The sequence below is a fragment of the Hemitrygon akajei genome, chromosome 26, assembly GCF_048418815.1.
Source record: "Hemitrygon akajei chromosome 26, sHemAka1.3, whole genome shotgun sequence".
NCBI lineage: Eukaryota > Metazoa > Chordata > Chondrichthyes > Myliobatiformes > Dasyatidae > Hemitrygon > Hemitrygon akajei.
This window is the reverse complement of record NC_133149.1, coordinates 42,562,698-42,583,897: the sequence shown is the minus strand read 5'-3', so window position 1 is coordinate 42,583,897 and position 21,200 is coordinate 42,562,698. Positions and strand designations below refer to the sequence as shown.

Below are 21,200 nucleotides of genomic sequence, written 5' to 3'. Positions count from 1 at the left end.
CATTGAAACCCCTCAGGGGATGACCAGAGTGGGCTGGTTGAGGGATTGCATCATCCCAACCTGATTGACATCTGAGACCCCGTGAGTAAAGATAAAAGGGGGTCTGGGGAACAACCCCTTCAGACGCACCAGGAGAAACGCTAGAAATCCCGTGACAGCGTTTAATAGCGACAGCAGGTGGGGGCTCGTGTGCGTCCTCCCTTGCCTGGGTTGGCGGGCTCACCACGGAAGAACGGTTTAGCTAAAGGAGAGGCCACAAGTGAAAGGCCACACCAACGAGACTCCGACGGATCGAAATCATAAAAGGAAAATCTGCAAGTTTTTCTCCCAAATCTCTCTCTCTCTCCAACCATTGCAAACCCAGCGGTCCCCAAAGGCTGCAGCCTGCATGAACTGAGTGAACTTTATATTTCCATCGGACAATACATTATCCCCTAGACAACGATACAGCTTATTTCTTATTGATTATTATTATACCCGCACTTTTAGATTTAGTATTGACGACGTATATTATCTGTATATTTGCATTGATATTATTTTTGTGTATTTTTACTAATAAATACTGTTAAAAATAGTATCATCAGACTTCAACGGACCTCTCTCTCTTTGCTGGTAAGTGACCCAGTTACGGGGTTCGTAACAGCATCTACAAAGAATCCTGATGAAAAGTCTCGGCCCAGAATGTTGACTGTTTATTCCTCTCCATCAAAGCTGCCTGATCTGCTGAGTTCCTCCAGCATTTTGTGTGCATTACTTAGAATCTTCTCCATTAGTGTAATGGTGCTGAAGTGTAATCAGGAACAAAGTCTGTGGAGTAATGCTCAGACTTGCAAAGCACTACTAGCCCAATAGGTTTCCAAGTAACCACAACACTAGTGGCTGAGCAGACTGATATAACCTACAGGGACATAAGAGACTGCAGATGCTGGAATCTAAAGCAAAGGTCTGCTGGAAGATGTGTGCTGAGATACAGCAAACTGATTAATGAAGTACACTGTGGAACAGAGAAAGGCAGACGGACCATTGCATTTTCTGGCAAATATGTGCTTAAAGATTCGGGATAAGAAAAGGAATTAGATGACATGAAGCAGAGCAGATGAAAGTTATGGTGTTACTCTATCTCATTGGTCACAAAAGGGAAGATTTGTTTTCGACCATAAAGCCATCAAACGAAAACACAGAGATGCAAGAGACTGCAGACATTGGAATCTGGAGTGAAAAGAAAGCAAACTGCTGTTGAAATTCGTTGGGTCAGGCAGTATTTGTGGAGGGAAATGAATGGTTGAATTTTTTAGTTGAGATTCTTCATCTGCACTGTGGAACCTTCATTTGACCTACTAAGTCACTCTGACAGATTGTTTTGTAACAGGGCCCTTAGCATTGCTAATGATCCCTCCCACTCATCACAATTTCTTTGACCCAACACCCCTTTCAAGTACAGTAGCATTAGGACAAGGACTGTTAGGATGAGGAGCAGCTTCTTTCTCCAGGCTGTGAAATTACTGAAATCCCTGCCACTAGCCAAGTCTTATCACTTATGAAGTGCCAGTATCATTATACCGTTTTTTTTAATCTTGTGTTGTAAATGCACCTTATGCTAAATGTCAGTCTTCTGGAATATATTTTATTGTTTGTTAATTTACTTGTGGTAATAGTTATTTATTTTATTATCTATTGAGAGATAGAGTGTGGAATAGGCCCTTTCAGCCTGACAAGCCACATCACCCAGAAATCCACCTGTTCAGCATTAGCTTAATTACAGAACAATTTACAATGACCAATTAACCTACTAACTGAAACATCTTTGGACTGTGGGAGAAAAAATTCGTTACTTTATGTGTTGTATATGAGTTATATGTACAGAACTGTACACCTTGGTCCGGAGGAACATTGTTTCGTTTTGTGGTATATACGTATACAGTTGAATAACAATAAACTTTAACTTGAACTTTCTTTTTACCTTCAAGTGAAATGCTGGACAGTGAGGACAATGTAATGTATGGATCTACTTCTTTTAGAGAAATGACCCACCTTCCCTTAGCACTACATATTGATCTGTTGTCTGCGCTTGCGCATTGCTCCCTCTCTTTGCAATGTGAATACACCAGTTAAAGCCATCTCCCACGTGCGTGCTTTTATTTAATTGATATGTAGTTGTGCACAGACATAACAAATTGGCAATGACTATGAGCCTGAATGTCAGAAAATGTCACCAACTGCACTGAGAGTTACAGGATGAAACAGCGAGAGTTAAACAGCATGAAAAGCCCATCATGGACGCTAACAAACGCGTGAGTACAGTGCATAGTAACAGTGAAAGATGCATTGAATTTAAAGTGAAAATAACGTGGCAATGGCTTCAGTCGAGAAAGTTGATGAATTTGATAGTGCTAATGAAGGCTGGGAGTTGTATATCAAGAGGCTGAAACTGTATTGTAACGTGAACAATGTGGAGGAGTAAAAGAAAGCCCCTATACTTCTTAGCTTAATGGGCCCAAGAACGTAGTCTCTTATGCAACTTAGTAACCCCTGAAAAGACGGCAAGCAAGACGTTTGATGAAATTGATACCATTTTACAAAATCACTTGAGCCCTAAATCACTGGCATTAGAGAGAGATTTAGATTTTACAAAAGAAACCTATCAAAAGATGAAAGCGTTTCTGAATACATTGCAAAACTGTGCAAACTTTCCCAGTACTGTGACTTTAGAGATGGACTTTCTGATGCATTAGATACTTTATTGATCCCAATGGAAATTACACACAAGTGCACAAATATAAATAACAGAAGAGAAGGAAGAAAGAATAAAAAATAAGTTCCCTCAAACAGTCCAACAGGAGGGGGTCATCATTTCCCCAGTTTTGGTTATCTCATTATAGAGCCTAATGTCCGAGGGTAAGAATGGCCTTATGTAGTGCTCTTTGGAACAGTGCAGTTGTCTTACCCTCTGCTCAGCCAAGGTAGCATGCAGAGGGTGAGGAACATTGTCCAGAACTGCCAGGATTTTTGGAGGGTCCTTTGTTCTACCAAAGCTTCTAGTGTATTCAGTTTGACTCCTATAACAGAGCCAGCCTTTCTAATCAGTTTATTGAGCCTGGTGACATCACCCGTGTTGATGCCATTGCCCCAGCGCACCACTGCATAGAAGATTGTACTGTCGATAACAGACAGGTAGAGCATGTGAAGGAGAGGCCTGCACACTCCAAAGGACCTCAGTCTCCTCAGGAAGTAGAGGCGACTCTGGCCCTTCTTGTACACAGACTCTGTGTTGGTGCTCCACTGTCATCCAGATCCTCACCACATCCACATTCTCACCATCAACAGTACCAGGGAACTGTGCAGGCTTAGTCTTCTCAAAGTCCTTCACCATCTCCTTTGTCTTACTGATGTCGAGCTGCAGATGATTCAGCTTGCACTATTCGACAAAGTCCTCCACCAGGGCCCTGTATTCATCCTCCCGTCCTCCCTTAAACACCCAACTATTGCTGACTCATCAGAGAATTTCTGCAGATGACATGACTCAGTGTTGTATCTAAAGTTCGAGGTATACAGGGTAAACAGGAAGGGAGCCAATACAGACCCTGTGGGGCCCTAGTGCTGTTTGTTGTCTGACACACAGCTCTGAAGCTGCACAAACTGTGGTCTGCCAGTCAGGTAGTCCACTATCCAGGGCACAATAGAAGTGCCAACCGGCATTGAACAGAGCTCCCCCCCCACCCCCAGCAATGAGGGCTGTATGGTATGAAGGCAATTGAGAAACCATGATCCTCACAGTGCTGGCCTGCTTATCCAAATGGGAGTAGGCTCTGTTCAGCGGGTAAATGACAGCATCATCAACTCCAACGTGCTCCCAGAGGGACAAACTGCAGGGGATCCAGGATTGGAGGTGAGGGAGGACCAGCCTCTGTAGGTTCTTCATGATGTGTGAGGCCAGGGCCACTGGACGGTAGTCAATTAAGACTTTCGGTGGGCTCTTCTTGGGTACTGGGACACACATGGGGATGTTTTCCACAGTCAGGACCCTCTCCAGGATGAGACTCAGATTGAAAATGTGCTCCACACTCCTTCAGGACCTTGTGTTCACACCACCTGATGCTTTTCTGAGTTTCCCCAGAGCCCTTCTCACCTGCTCAGTAGTGAAGGTGAGTCCATGATAACAGGGGAATTGGTGGAAGGTGAAGATTGGGACGATAGCAGTTGGTACATGGAGGTGTCGATGGTAGGTGCAGGGCAAGGAGGGGATGTAGACAGTGGTAGCCTGTGTTGTTCATCCACGTGTTGAACTGGAGGAACGGAGGTGTTGGTGCTGAGGGATCATTGGGTGCCTTGGCACCTGGGCTGGTGTGCTGAGGGGGGTGTAAACAGGAGGGCAGTTGTCAAACCTATTGAAGAATTGGTTCAGTTCATTAGCCCATTCACGGATGCATTCCAAGGCTCTACAGCTAGGCTGATTGAAGTCAATGAAGTTCTTCATGCCTCTCCTCACCTCCCATGTGCTACTCTGCCACATTCCAGTCAGTAACCTCAAAGCAGCCCTTCAAGGCCTCGATGGCTTTGAAGAAATGGAGACTATTTCTTTTCTCTCTTAGTGGTAGCTAGCTGTTGCTGTACTTTGGGCTTATACAAGAGCATGAGGTGAACCAAGCTGTGATCTGATCTTCTAAGGGGGGTGGGGTGGGAGAGCTGTGGTGCTGATGCATCTTTAATATTTGCATATTTTCTCTTGTATGACACTTGACAAACTGATCGAAGGTGTGTAGGGTTGTCAAGAGAGAACGTGGTTGAAGTCTCACAATATTGCAATGAACACATTGGGGTGCTGAGTCTGGAGTCTCATGATGGTAGTGTGTATGATGTCACATGCAGCATCAAGAAGGCAGAATGAAGACAATGAGCAATATGGCATAGCTGAACTCACGTGATAGATAAAATGGACACAAACTCACAGCAAGTAGTCCAATGTCCAGACTGCAGATTTGTTCTTTCACAGAACTGTGACCAGGATTACACCATCTGCTGTTCACAAGCACAGCGAGCCCACCTCCCTTCCTTTTACCGTACTGTAGATTAACTCTATCTCCTCATATCATTGAAAATCCATTCACAGTCATGTTGGAATCCGGGATTTGCTCGTGTAGCCATGTCTCAGTGAAGCACATAACACTGCATTCCCGATATTCATCCTGTGTCCTCATGAGTACTGCTAGATCCTCCATTTTATTTGCCAGTGATCTTCCGTTCCTCATAATGATAGACAGGAGATATGTTTTATATCTCCGTCTCTTGTTGCACCACTTTTTAGCAGGTCAGGAGCCTTGGTATCTCCATCTTGGCTCATCCAGAATATCAAGCTTCTGCTGGGCAAACAAAGGCTGCTAGTAGCTGCTCCCTCGTATATACAATTTTGCCATTAAGGGACAGGCTTTTATGATACTTGCATAATCAAAACACTCAAAAGAGGTTACTATCCAAAAGAGACCTAACCTTAGAATGGGCATTGACCATTGCAATATTGTTAGAGACTGCAGCAAAGGATGCAACAGGACTACAGAAAAGGAGGTTAGAATATGAAATGCACAAAATGACCCTGAATGGTACAAAAAGCCAAAGATGTTCTAATGTGGCAAATCTTCCCATGATGCAAATGACAGTTGGTTCAAAGAAAAAGTTTGCATAAAGAGTCACAGACAAGGTTGCATAGAGAGAATATGCAGGGCAGACAAAAAGCACAATGGAGTGACAAGTTTCAAACACAAAACTAAGCAAATGCATAAAGTTACCGACTATAAAACAGTATCAGATGACGTAAAGTCTGACAAAGGTGAACTGACCTAGAACTGCATAATATAACTGAAGCAGATCACAAAATCATAGATGTGTCTGGTGTAAAACTGAAAATGGAGCTGGATACAGGGTTAGCTTTGTCCATAATTCCAGAGGCTGACTACAACAGACTGTTTTCTAAGGTACCAGTAGAGAAGACCTCAGTGATGCTAAGGACCTACACAGGTGAAAAAAATGTCCCCCAAATTGATTGAAAGTGAAGGTGACGTATGGAGGCCAAATGCAACAGTTATATGTTTCTGCATTGAAAAGTGACGGGCCAGCACGTTTTGGACGTGAATGGTTGAGAAAAATCCAACCAGACTGGCACTCGATCAAAGCTCTCAATGTAAGATCAACAGGCAATGTCCACCCAGATGGTAGCACTAACCAGAGACTGTTGCAGCTGCTTAATGCTGATAAGAAAGTGTTTGAGAAGGGGATTAGTAAACTCAAAGGCATGAAAAGCAGAATTGAACTGGATGAAACAGCAACAAGATTCCATAAAGCCTTATGCACTACGTCTTAAAGTGGAGGCTGAACTGCAGAACTGCAGAACTGGAGGGATCTGGAATTCTCTCCAAGGTTGAATGGAGTGATTGGGCCACATTTTTGTCCTGGTAATCAAGAAAGGGAAGGCTGGAGCCTTTCGCATATGTGGGGATTTCAAGGTGAGCATCAACCCAGTGCTGTGTATTGTGCAGTACCCCCTACCATGAAAGGAAGACATTTTTGCATCTTTGACAGGTGGGGAGAGGTTTTTGAAGATTGACTTGTCACAAGCCTATCTGCAAATGGAGATTGAAGAGTCAAGCAGGAAGTTCCTTACAATCAACACTCACAAGGGACTGTTCCAGTGTAATCGTCTCGTCTTTGGCTTCACATTAGCACTAGCAATTTGCCAAAGAGCAATGGGCCAAGTTCTCCAGGAACACAATGTTACCTTGATGACATCATCGAGACTGGCAAAAAAAATGATGCAGAGCACCTCCAGAACCTTGTTTCAAGATCTCTGATGAGCGCAGGAAACAACTATGCACAGATCAACTGAGAGGCCCTTAGTCTAGTATGTGGAATAAAGAAGATCCACCACTACTTCTATGGACAAAAGTTTATGCTAGTGACAGATCACCAGCTCCTTGTGTGTATTTTCAATCCCAGAAAGGGAATTCCAGTGATGACTGCTACCCAGTTACAACGTTGCCCACCCTTATGACGTAGAGTTCAAGAATATTAAGCAACACAGCAATGCTAATGGCTTGTTACGTCTTCCACTGTTGGCAACTGAAGAAGAAAAGTCTTCATCCAGCAACCCAGCAGAAATGTTCCACACCACGTTGGTGAACCAATTGCCGATAACAAATTCCGAAATAGAAGGGAAAACAAGGAATGGCCTGACGTTGTCAAAAGTCTGTGAGATCACCATGCAAGGATGGCCAGCTTAGGTTAACCCTATGTTTCCAGAGTTCTCAGTGAGACCAGACCAACTGTCGGTATGTTAAAGAAAGCTGATGTGTGGATCTTATGTTGTGCTTCCCTCTAAACTGTGCACCAGAGTGGTGGAGGCATCATGTGGACCAGATATTGGATGCTCAATCAAAGAACACACCTGAGTCAATTGCATCCAACAAGACGGAGACAGTACAGTCACCAGACTTACCTCTCAGTGATGATCATGTCACTGACAGCAATGTTACACTGGAAACTGAGAATGTTGTCTTAGACAAAACACTTGCCAAACCTGATGCCACTCCACACGCCCAGAGGTGCTATCCTGCAAGAAACAGGGCGCTACCTAAAAGACTGAATCTTTAGAACTGTTAAGTTAGTTATGGACTGTTATTGTGAAAGCATGTTTATTTGGAATATGGGTTTATGAAAGGGAAATTTAATGTTTGTACAAACACAGTTTTATGTTGCATTAATCTAAAGGGGGTGGAAGTGTAGTGCATAGATCTATTTTTTTAGAGCAATGACCGCACCCCCAGCACGTCATATTGATCTGTTGTCTATGTATGAGCTGTTGTCTATGCATGTACATTGTTCTCTCTCTCTCACTGCAATGTAAATATACCAGTTAAAGCCATCTCCCGTGTGCGTGGTTTTATTTGATTGTTGTACACAGACACAACAGTCAAGAGTCCATCTTATTGTACTAGGGAATCATTCAATAGTCTTATTTGAGCCTGCTGGTATGTGCTTTCAGGCTTTTGTATCTTCTGCCCGATGGGAATGGGGAGAAGAGAGAATGGCCAGGGTGGGTGGGTCTTTGATTATGCTGACTGTTTTATTGAGGCATCAAGAAGCGTAGACAGACTCTGCAGAGGAGAGGCTGGTTCCTCTGATGTTCTGAGGTTTGTCCGCCACTATGCAATTTTCTGTGATCTTGGGCAGATCAATTACCATACCAAGCCATGATGCATCTGAAAATGATACATCCTATGATGCATCGATAAAACTTGTTGAGGGTCAAAGGGGGCATGCCAAATTTCTTTAGCCTCCTGAGGAAGTAGAAGTGCCAGTGAGCTTTCTTGGATGTGTTGTCATTGTGATTGGACCAGGACAGATAATTGGCGATATTCATTCCTAGGAACTTGAAACTCTGAACCACCGTGACCTCAGCACCACTGATGTAAACAGTACACTGCCCTCTTCCTGAAGTCAATGACCAGTTCTTTTGTTTTACTTACATTAATGGAATGGTTGTTGTCATGACACCATGTCACAAGGCTCTTTGTCTCCTTCCTGTACTCTGATTCACTCTGGGGGTATCATACATGAACTTGGAGATGGAATTGGAGCATAATCTGGCCTCGCAGTTGTGAGTGTATATGGAGTGAACTAAGGGGTTGAGGACACAAGGTTTGAAAATAATCATGGCAGAGGTGTTGCTGCCTATACTTACTGATTGTGGGCTGTCAGTCAGGAAGTCAAGGACCTCCTGTTGAGTTCCCCAGCATTTGCAGTTTCCTTTGTCTCCTGAAACCACTGATTTAGACAGAAACAAATTTTACACTTTAGATCAAATGACCTATAATTTGTTTTATTGGCAGATCATTATCTGGAAAAATTAACACTGATTTTCTCTCCATTGATGCTGCTTGACCTGCTGAACATTTCAAGTATATTCTGTCTTTACTTAAGATGTTCATTACCCTTAGTGCTTTGAATGTTTATTCAGGAAAACAAAATGTATTAAAAAACACTGACTTTGTTCATTTTAAAACAGAAAGATCACATCACAGGTATTTCATCAGGCTGACTTTAAAATAAGGAGGCAAGCTCTTTATTCCTCATGAGTCTTGGAGAAGTATTACTATGTTTTGTATGTTGTAGTAAAGTCTAGCAGGACATCTACCACTATGAGCTGCAGCATGGATCTGTACAGGAACAATGAAGCCTATACTTATCATCGCATCACTTCTACGCCAACCAAATATAAGCAAAACAGAAACCGTCGGAATTCCATACCTCCAGCTCAAACTCCTAAAGGCAAGCACATGTTGGCATACCTCCCAAGGCTTGTAATGGACACAGGCCGATATGGAACATTTTCTGTAAAGGTAGGCAAATCTACTTGAGATGCTGTAGCTTTTCCTGTTTAATAGGAAGCAACATATACCACTAAATAAACTAGTGCACATTATATTTATTTGAACTTTGTTATAAATTACTGAAAGTTTGTCAAATAAAGCTGTCAAGTTTGATATAAAGGTATTTTTTCTACTGTCCAATGTTCTGATGAGCAATGATGATGCAAGAATGAGATTAATAAGAAATGAATAGACAGTAAAGTGGAATCGATTTCCACATTCATCCAGCACAACACTAAATGTGGCGCAGAATCAATGACATCATGGCCAATTCATGCACACATTTCGCGTGAGCAGAGTGGTGCACTACTTACTATAGCGCAAAGGAACTTTGTAAATTAAAAACGTATATGCAAGCAGTCAATGTCATTGTAGTGAAAATCTATAATTCTAATCCCTGTGAGTTGATGAAAACCTGGTATGATTCTTTAAAAGATGTAAAGATTTAACAGAATAGATACAAAGAAACATTTCCGTATGTATGTAACAGCATAGCAAGTGGTCATGACTCAAAGAGTGGTCAGAATGTGGAATTCATATCACAGGGTGTAGTTAAGACCATAAGGCATAGGAGCAGGATTAGGCCATTCAGCCCATTGAGTCTGCTCTGCCATTCCACCATGGCTGATTTATTTTTCCTCTCAACCCCATTCTCCTGCCTCTTCCCCTAACCTATGACATCTTTACTAATTGAGAACCTATCGCTCTCCGCTTTAAATATACCCAACGACTTGGCTTCCATAGCCATCTGTGGCCAAGAATTCTACAGATTTCCCACCCTCTGGCTAAAAAAATTCCTCTTCATCTCTGTTCTTAAGGGACGTCCTTCTATTCTAAAGCTGTGCACTCTGGTTCTAGACTCTTCCCGCTACTGAAAACATCCTCTCCATGTCCACTTTATCTGGGACTTTCAATATTAAGCAGGTTTCAATGAAATTTCCACACCCCCCCTCCATTCTTCTAAACTCCAGTGAATCCAGGCCCAGTTAAAGTGAATGGCATGGATGTGGTCACGGAAAGGAAGAGGAAGTATATGACGGAAAGAACAATAGAGGGTAATGGTGATAAAATTAGCCAGAAATGAAACAACGTGCAAATGGAGCATTGGTCTACATTAATTTAGAGAACTGGAGAATTGGTCTGTGTCAGCATGCTTGTCCCCATCAGTCAGGGTGCTGAGTTTGGGAGATAGGTCATTATGTTGCAGATGTAGAAGTCGTTGATTCCTATAACTCTGTAATAGGAAAGAGGACGCTAAACTGGAAAGAGAGCAGAGAAGGTGCAGGTGGGGTAATGGGGATACTGCCAGAACTAGAGGGCCTTTGTTATAGGGAAAGGTCGGCCAGGCAAGAACTTTAATTCCTTGGAGCATATGAGAACAAGGGGTGACCTTATAGAAACACTGACAATTATGAGAAGAATAGATTAGGTGGATGGTAATAGTCTTTTCACCAGGGCAGGGGAGTTCAAAACTCGCAAACATAGATTTAGGGTAAAAGTGACCTGGGGGACAACATTTTTATGCAGAGTGTGGTGAGAATATAGAACGAGCTGCCAAAGGAAGTAGTTGAGGCAGGTACAATGGTATCATTTAAGAAGCGCTTGGATAGGTGGAGGGATGGAGGAATATGGATTGAGTAAGAAACATTAGAAATGTAAGAAATAGGAGCAGCAGTCAGCCATCTGGCCCATCGAGCCTGCTTTGCCATTCAATAAGATGATGGCTGATCTGGCCATGGACTCAGCTCCACCTACCTGCCTTTTCCCCATCACCCATAATTCCCCTGCTATGCAAAAATTAATCTAACTGCCTTAAGTTAGATTAACTAGGCAACCTTTACTGTTTTTCTAGATGGAGAATTCCACAGTTTCACTACTCTCTAGGAAAAGCACAGGAAATTAGGACTATGACAATGGTCGGTATAGACCCATTGGACTGAAGAACCTTCATCTGTGCTGTACTTCTCTTTGACTCTTAATACCACAGGGACTGGAGGGGCAAATGACCCAATTCTCTGCCATACGTTTAGTGTAACCCTGTCCCACGCTACACCCAAACTTAATAAAATTGTAAGTAGAGCTCCTGATTTTTATTGTTGCTCATTTTACTGTACCTTCAGCATCCTGAATCACCCCCAACACTTCATAGTTTAGAAATTCAGTTCAAAGTTCGAAGTAAATTTATTATCATAGTACGTACATGTCACTATATGCTACTCTGAGATTCATTTTTTTGCGGGCATTCAGAGCAGATAGAAAGAAATACAATAGAATCAGTGGAAAACCATACACACAGATGGACAAGCAACCAATATGCAAAAGAAGACAAACTGCGCAAATACAATGAAAGACAGGTAACAATAATAATAATAATAATAATAATAATAACAACTAATAAATAATAAATAATACTGAGAACACAAGTTGCAATGTCCTTTAAAGTTAGTCCATAATTTGTGGAAATAGTTCAGTGTCAAGATGAACGAAATTATCCACACTGGTTCAGGTGCGTGATTTTTGAAGGATAATAACTGTTCCTGAACCTAGTGATGTGGGACCTAAGGCTCCTGTAACTCCTTCCTGATTGCAGCAGTAAGAAGAGAGCATGGCCTGGATGGTGGGGGTCCTTGATGATGGATGCTGCTTTTCTATGACAGCACTCCTTGTAGATGTGCTCAGTGTCAGGGAGGTTTTTTCCTGTGATGGACTGGGCTGTATCCATTACTTCTTGTAGGCTTTTCTGTTCATAGGCATTGGTGTTTTCATATACAAGGCCATACCATAAGCTGTGCCATACTATACCATAATTTATCTCTAAGTTTTCAAATTTGGAATGGAGAACAATTTTTAAGACAGAATTACAAATGTTTCAATAATTTCTGTCTTGCAGTCAGAAACCAAGTTGTTACCCACATTTGAGGAAGTACCACAGTCTCCACAAAGTGGCGGATCACCAGTGTCTGGGAGTACCAGTGTCATTTCAATCTTGGGCTGCAAGGATTGTGAAGAACACACAACTAGCAATACTTCAGCACTCCTGCACTGTTCCAGTCCAGATATAAACTGGCAGCTACCTGCACCCAACTCAACAATAAAGCCCAGGTTAAGTGTGGCCACTGATGTGGATGAATGCTCGAGATGCCATCATATATTACCCAGAAAGGCAATTTTGCATGATATAAACACCAAGTGGTCCCCACCAAATGCTGCTAGCCTACCCAACCTCCCGAATTACAGCCACAATATATGACCTACAAGAAATATCTTATCTGTTCCCACATTTCCAAAGCAGCGATGTAAACTGATAGATGACACCCAGCAACTCTTCAAAATTACAAGTCAACAGAAGCGACAGCGTTATGTAATGAAAGATGGCAAATGCCAGGTGAATCTTGGTTACATCGAGGAAAAACAAAGATTCCTGTTTGACATTTTCACAACAATAGTGGACCTGAAGTATCGGTGGTTTCTCTTTGTCTTCATGATGTGCTACCTTGTGACTTGGGTCAGCTTTGGATTTTTCTACTTCTTGGATGCTTACTTTAGAGATGACATCAACCATGTGGGGGATGTTGATTGGAAACCTTGCTTAAATAATGTAGATGGCTTCATCTCTGCCTTACTGTTATCTATTGAAAGTCAAAGGACAATTGGTTATGGCTCCCGCATGGTGACATCAAATTGCACAGAAGGGGTCATTTTACTCATAGCTCAATGCATTGTTGGTTCCATGATTGATGCCATGATGGTGGGCTGTGTGTTTGTGAAGATCTCACGGCCTAAGAAGCGAGCTGAGACTCTGAAGTTCAGCAAGTATGCTGTGGTATCACCCAGGGATGAGACCCTTTGCCTGATGTTTAGAGTTGGTGACCTAAGAGATAGTCACATGGTTGATGCAAAGCTAAGAGCCAAGCTCATCAAATCTAGGCAAACGAAAGAAGGTGAATTCATACCTCTCGAGCAGACAGAAATTAACCTTGGTTACGACACAGGGAAAGACCGACTCTTCCTGGTAGAACCACAGACCATAAGCCATGTTATTAATGACACCAGTCCTTTCTGGGAAATGTCTGCTGACTCCTTGAAGAGAGAACAGTTTGAAATTATTGTAATTCTGGAAGGCATTGTTGAATCTACAGGTTAGTTACTTTCTATCCCTTGACTGTTTCATGGAACAGAACATGAAGCATATTTGTGTTTAAATTCTTTGGATTTTATATAGCAATATAAACTCTGGTTAAACCACACTTGGAATATTGTATTTAGTTCTGATCACCTTATTATAGGAAGGATGTAGAGGCTTTAGAGAGGGTTCAGAGGAGATTTATAAGACGTTGCTTGGATTAGAGAGTGTACCTAATGAAGATAGATAGTGCAAGCTAGGGCTTTTCTCCTTTGAGCAAAGAAAAAATATGAGGTGATTTGATAGAGGTGTGTAAGGTAAAAAGAGGCATAGGTTGAGTGAACAGCCAGAGACTTTTTTCCAGGTGGAAATAGCTAATATGAGGGATCATAATTTTAAGGTGATTAGAGGAAACTATAGGGTGGATGTCAGAGGTAAGCTTTTTATACAGAAAACCGTAGGTGCATGGAATATGCTGCCAGATGTGGTGATAGAGGTAGACACATTAGAGACATTTAAGGGACTCTTAGATAGGCACATGGATGACAGAAAAATACAGGGCTATGTGGGAGGGAATGGTTAGATTGATCTTAAAGTTAAAAGCTCGGCACAGCAGCATGGGCCAAAAGCCCTGTACTGTGCTGAAGTATTCTATGTTCTAATGTGAATTGGTCGTATGTGCATTTAAGCAGCTTCAAACATATTGACTCACCTGGAGCCCATTTTATGAATCAACAAGGTCAGAAGTGATCTTTTACCTCACCTCCACTTGTCTGATCTCCCGCAAAAAACCCTAATTCTTTTACTATCTAAAGTTCTCAGGAAGAGGTTGCTGGGACTTGAGGACCTGATTTATAGTGAAAGGTTAAACTTTATTCCCTGGAGCATAGGAGAATATGGGGAGATGTTATTGAGGTATACAAAATTGTGACAGGGTATGAGGGTAAATCCGAGCATACAGACTGGGTGAGACTAGAACTAGAGACCATAGGTTTTAGGTGAAAGGTAAAATATTTAAGGGGAGCCTGAGGGAGAACTCTTCGCTCATAAGATGTAGTGAGTGTGGAATGAACTGCCAGTAAAATTGCAACACTTAAGCGAAGTTTGGAAAGGTTCATGGATGAGTGGGGTATGGAAGGTCAGAGTCCAGTTGTGGGGAGATGGGACTAGGCAGAAAAACAGGTTGGAATGGATTAGATGGGCTGAAGGGCCTGTATCTGTGCTGTAGTGTTCTTTAATTGATTCTGCATTGCCAATTTTACACCACTGTTGTCAAATTTTAAACACAAGAGACTCTGCAGACACTGGAAATACAGAGTAACACGCACAAAATGCTGAAGGAACTCAGCAGGTCAGGCAGCAACTATGGAGAAGAATAAAGAGATGACATTTTGGGCCAAGACCCTTGTCCATATCCTGATGAAGAGTCTCAGCCTAAAATGTCATCTCTTTATTCCTCTCCACAGATGCTGCCTGACCTGCTGAGTTCCACCAGCATTTTGTGTCTGTTATCAAATTTGCCTCCTGTGTTTTTTTTTCCAACGAAAGGAAATCAAAAATAAAAAAGTAAAGAAATACAATTTCCTGACCTCTTCCACTGCCAGGATGAGGCTAAATGCAGAATAGAGGAAGAGAACTTCACATTACTCCTGTGCTATTTACAACCTGCTGCCCCTCTGTACCTTTTCTCTCTCTTTCTGATCTACCCTGTTCCTCTCTCTCTCTCTCTTTCTCTCACACAAACACAAACACCAGCCGCCCCTAATCTTCTTTCCCCTCCTCCACCCAATACATCTCTGTATTCCCCATAGACTCATCTCACTGCGTCTCCTCCCTACTGTTCCTCTCTGCCCATTCCACCTCCCTTATTTGATGCCATGCTCTACATGCCTTTCTTATCAGACTCCATTTCTGCAGCCCTTTGATGCCTCCCCCAATCACCTCCTAACATTTGCCAAAATTTTCACTCTCCCCACCTCCATCTGCCTGTCACCTCTCCCCACCTGGATCCACCTATCACTGCCATCTCTTGTTCCATCTATTCCCTCATTTCTGTACTCACTAACAACCCCACCTCCACCTTTATCTTTCAGTGCAAAGAGGCCACATGTAGTGCAGAGGTTGGCAGAATGCTTTACAGCATGCCAGCTGTAAGAACGGAGTTCAATTCTCGCTCCTGCCTTTAAGGAGTGTGCATGTTCTCCCCTTAACTCCATGGGTTTCCTCTGGGTACTCTGGTTTCCTCCCACATTACAAAGACACAAGGTTAGGATTAGTAAGTTGTGGGAATGCTATGTTGGTGCTGGAAGCATGGCGACACTTGTGGGCTGCCCCCGGCACAATCCTTGTTGACTTGATTTGACGCAAACGACGCATTTCACTGTATGTTTCAAGGTACATGTGACAAATAAAGCTAATCTTTGTAATGAGTGTGCTGTAATGTGGTGATACACTGAGAAAGATCACCCTCTCTTTTATGGAATTTAGAAAATTAGAAGAATTCTCCCATTTCCTTTACTGCCTCCTAATCTATCATTCTTGGTATTGAACTGATATATCCACAGAGTGTTTCCAGTCTTTTGGGATATAAAATTTCATAGATTCACAATATTCTGAAAGTTCTTTACATTTATTATATCACAAATTATGTCATTATGTTATTACTATTTTAAATAAACATGGAGTTATTTCAGTGCATACATATTACCCATCAAGTCTGCTCCACCATTCGATCATGACTGATTTTTGCCCTTAACCCCAATCTCCTGCCTTCTCCCCATAATCTTTGATGTGTTTACTAATCAAGAACCTATCAACCTCAACTTTAAATGTGGTTTGACCAATGCCTTATAAAGCCTCAACATTACATCCTTGTTTTTAAATTCTAGTCCTCTCAAAATGAATGCTAACACTGCATGAGGAATAATCTACAGTAGCTCCTAAATAGTTAAACTATGTACTGTATCCTGACTCCAGCCCTCTTGCATTACTTAATAGCCAAGCCAATTAAAATTTCATGTACTAAATGAAGACATTAAGTGGAACTTTAGTAGAGGGTAGACTACAACATTGAATGATAGAGTTTGCTCAAGGGAGCTCAAAGACCTACTCTTGCTTAAATGTTATTATGTCCTAATCACATGGTGCTGTCTGCATGATAAACAAGGCCAATACCTCAATTGATGGGATGGCTTTGTATTTTGCAGCCCTTGTGTTTAATTTGTTTTTCTCGTGAATACTGCTGGTATGATGGTGGTATGTGCCCATGATGCTGCTGCAAGTAAGTTTTTCATATCATAATAAAGTCAACTTTGACTTTGACTCTTTACAGGAATGACTTGTCAGGCTAGGACATCCTACAAAGAAGATGAGATTCTTTGGGGTTATCGTTTTGAGTCTTGCATCTCCTTGGAGAAAGGTGCATTCCGAGTTGACTATAACAAATTTGACAAGACATTTGAAATCCAGATGCCACCATGCAGTGCAAAGGATATACAGGAAGCAAAAGAAACAGAGACAAATTACCTATCCTCAATCAATCTATACTGGGATCATATAAATCACTCCTGTGCCAAAGAGCAGGGCCATAACTTCACTGGGAATCACAACATTGCAGAAGAAAGAAACATGAAAGTCTTGGAGAATTAATAAAAAATGGAATAACTTGTGTTCAACAAAAATCACATTTTGAACTCAAGGGACAAAAATAAAAAGGTCAACAATGCTTAAAACACTCTGAGGCAAAAGTACCTGATGTGTACATTTGAAAGAAATGGATAAGACAAATTTATAGAGCTACTGTAAATGAAATATATTAAATATTTCAAGTTACTATGTTCCAAAGGTTAGTATAATCTGAAAAAAAAGTAATGATTCGTGGTTAAAGATCAATATTATGTTGGGTAGATGGCTTGATGTTTCATGAGTAACCTTCATTTTATAGGGATTTTCCTTCAGCAGACTCAGTTGTAGAGAATGGTTGAAATATTTGCAAACATTGCCCCATGGGCCAAACGATCAACAAATTTACAGAACGGAAGTTGTTTACTTTTCTTCATTCCTTGTTTTCTTACATTTCAGTTTGTCATCCCTGAATGAAGTCCCTACATTTTCCCTTCCCTAGAGGATGTTACGTACAATCTACCATAGCTTTCAAGAGTTGACTTGATCAAGTACTAAACTCTGTTTTATTTTAGTTATTATGGTTCATAATGAACAAGGGGTTGTTTCCAATGTATTTAGGTTACCAGAGCAGCAGTCAAAATTCTGGATTATTGATCTAAGGATATGAGCTTGAAATCTTATCACAATAGCAAGGCTATTTAATTTTAAGAAATTGGATCTAGCTGGATTTTTTTTAGAAAAGCTAGTCTGAGTAATAATAACTGTGCAGCTTTTGGAAGTTTCATTTAAATCAACTGAAACCACCAATGACATGCAGAGGAGGAAATTACAATCTTGTACCAGACTGCACCACAAATATAGCTTCCTTGACAATTCAGCAACAATAAATGTCCGCCTTGTCAGAAATGTCTGCATCCTGTGAGCAAAGGAAGCAAAATGAAAACTGGAGAATATATTATATTAAAGGGCAGCATGGCAGTAAAGTGGTTAGCCCATCACTTTATAATGTCACCGATCATCAACTTGGGTTCAATTCCCACTCGCTGCCTGTAAATTGTTTGAGTGTTGGACCCCGTGACCACGAAGGTTTCCTCGGGGAGCTCCAGTTTCCTCCAACATTCCAAAGACATACAGTTAGGGTTAGTAAGTTGTGGGCATGTTATATTGGAAACCAGAAGCCTGGCAGCACTTGTCCCCAGCACAGTACTCAGATTTGATCTGATGCAAATGGCATATTTCACTATATGTTTTGATGTACAGTACATGTGACAAATAAAGCTAATTTTAATCTTTATAAAACTCATATTGGCTTCAAAATTTGTGAGGTTCCTGGGCTGAATTGTAAAATTGACTTTCCAAATGGGGTGGAAGGATGAGACAGAAGCAAGTTTAAGGGACCCTGTATATTCTACTGCTATGGACCTCTTTTCTACCCTAATTTTGAAGTAATTGGGATATTATTGTCACATGTACTGAGCTGCAGTGAAAAACTTTGCATTCCATTTGAATAGATCATTCCATTCACAAGTACATTGAGGTAATATAAAAGAAAAAACAATAACATAATACAGAATATAATACTGTATTACAGTTACAGTTTAGTCTGGTTAGTGACCTCAAGAATTTATTTTCATCTCCTTAAAAGATCTCAGCAGGCGTTGATATAAGCCTGCTGAGGCCTTAAAGACATCCACAACTACTTCCCCAGGAGGAGCCAAACACTACAATTTCCTTTTCTGGAGCAGGCTTCTGGCCTGTCATTGAACAGGGAAATAGTGTCACACCTGCACTGCAATATTTGGTTCAGGATGGGCACTGATGGGTCACAGCAGGACTGGTTTAACCACCCGGAGAAAGCAAATGTTCTTTTTGTGACCATTCTTGCAATTTTGGCACTGGGTTTGAGGTTAACATGTAACAGGCAGATAAGGCATCTGCTCCATAGTACAGGTTCCTTGGAGTTTCTGGGCCATTGTGCCATCTTTACAAATATTGATCATTTGTATTCCCCTCACCGTGGCTATGAAGTTAATTTTGTATTTGTCTCCAAACTTCCTTCTGTTGTGATTCTGGTTTGATGTGCTTAAAAATATTTATTCTGCATTAGATGATAAAGCGTTATGAACTGTATTATAGAATAACATCAGAATTAAAATACATTGCTGAAAAAGTATTCATTGTATTCAATGCTGTTGTATAGAGATATACATGAATGGATTAATACAAATATCTGTATGTAAAATTTCTTATGTTGGACTTGGGGACTTTGAAATTATGAGACTATGTGAGCCTCAAACTTCATAAAGAACATAGAGCAGCACAACACAGCACAGAGCCTTCAGCCCACGATGTTATGCAGACCTTTTGACCTACTCCAAGATCAACCTAACACTTCTCTCTCACACATACCCAGCATCTGTGTGCCTATCTAAGAATCTCTTAAATGTCCCTAATGCATCTGCCGCGACCATCATCCCCGGTAGAGTGCTCTACGTGTCCACCACTCTGTGTGTAAAAACCTACCTCTGACATCCTTTCCTCCCACTTAAGAGCAGAATGAAGTGGGATTGCTGAACCCTGTCTATCATGCTCATGTAGACCAAGGTTTGATGAGGGCAACATCCTTGGCAAGGAAGAGAATGCCTACAAGAGAAAGATTAGAGAATTACTAGAGTTGGAGCATGTGGGGGACCTAAATGTGGGTGCTAAGAGTGTAGAGATAGCCCCAGTCTTTTTCTTCTTCTTCTTCTGACTTTTAATGGCAGTTGGCAGTTCAACTTAAAGGTGCATTACTGCCACCAACTGGACTGGAGTATGGTGTAGAGAATTGGGAAATAAAACCCCTACTAGTTCTTTATCAAATGAAAACAAAATTACCCCAGAAAGCCCTATAGATTGTAAATAATGAAAGACAATATTATGAATTAAATTAAAATCACTTCCATAACTTAGTAAAGTATTTAAATGTGTTACGAATGTGCCACAACTCTGAGGGGCCGAAGGGTACAAAGTAGCCCCCCTCCTTTTTGAGAATCGCAAGATCGCTATTAATTCAGGTCTGGGACCCAGGAAATGAGAGAGAGACACGCAGAATCCACAAGGGTTTGGAATGTGTCCTGGCCCCCAGAGAGGCAGAACCATTGATAACGGCTATTGTCTCTTGGAGATGGAATTGTGTATTGAGTACTGTACTATTCATTGAAGCCCTCAGGGGGCAACCAGAGTGGGCTGGTTGAGGGATTGCATCATCCCAACCTGATTGACATCTGAGACCCCGTGAGTAAGGATAAAAGAGGGTCTGGGGAACAATCCCTTCAGACGCACCAAGAGAAACGCTAGAAATCCCGTGACAGCGTTTAATAGCGACAGCCGGTGGAGGGCCCACGAGCGTCCTTTCCCGTTGCCGGGATTGGGGCCTTACCACGGAAGAACGGCTTAGCTAAAGAAGAGGACACCAACGAAATTTCGAAGGATCGACATCATAAAAAGGAAAAGCTGGCAAGTTTCAAAAATCTCTCTCTTGACTCCAACCAAAGGCTGCAGCCTGCGTGAACTGAATGACTTTTATATTTCCATCGGACAATACGTTATCCCCTAGACAACAATAGAGCTATTTCTTATTGATTATTATTATACCCGCACTTTTAGATTTAGTATTGACGATGTATATTATCTGTATGTTTGCATTGATATTATTTTTGTGTATTTTTACCAATAAATACTGTTAAAAATAGTACCATCAGACTTCAACGGACCTCTCTATCTTTGCTGGTAAGTGACCCAGTTACGGGGTTCGTAACAACTGAAACTGTCAACCCCTAAAGCTAGTACTGCAGCATGCATTTGCTTTCTTTCAACCTTATATGCCTCACATTGTAAAAGCGCGTGTTCAACTGTTTCATCATGATGCCGACACTTACACACCCCAGAGAGATGTTTTTCAACAAGATATAAGTAATAATTAAGCATAGTATGCCCAATTTTAATTTGAGTCAATATAATTCCTTCCCTTCTTGTCTTACCTGCTTCTCCTATTA

The 21,200-nt window shown here is 41.5% G+C and overlaps 1 protein-coding gene across 3 annotated transcripts in view; it reads left to right on the top strand.

Annotated features, from left to right (window-relative positions):
- LOC140716926 (G protein-activated inward rectifier potassium channel 4-like) overlaps window positions 1-20,819 on the top strand; it is a 29,672-nt gene extending 8,853 nt beyond the window's left edge. Inside the window, exons 1-4 of one of the 3 annotated variants that reach the window (XM_073030041.1) lie at window positions 2,209-2,291; window positions 9,160-9,386; window positions 12,307-13,555; window positions 16,871-20,819. In XM_073030041.1, coding sequence (XP_072886142.1) covers window positions 12,781-13,555; window positions 16,871-17,187 — 1,092 coding nt within the window. In that variant the 5' untranslated portion in view covers window positions 2,209-2,291; window positions 9,160-9,386; window positions 12,307-12,780 and the 3' untranslated portion in view covers window positions 17,188-20,819. Of the gene's footprint in view, window positions 1-2,208; window positions 2,292-9,159; window positions 9,387-12,306; window positions 13,556-16,870 lie in introns of those variants that run through there. The other 2 variants (XM_073030040.1, XM_073030042.1) reach the window with 2 other exon arrangements.
- Window positions 20,820-21,200: the final 381 nt, after the last annotated feature.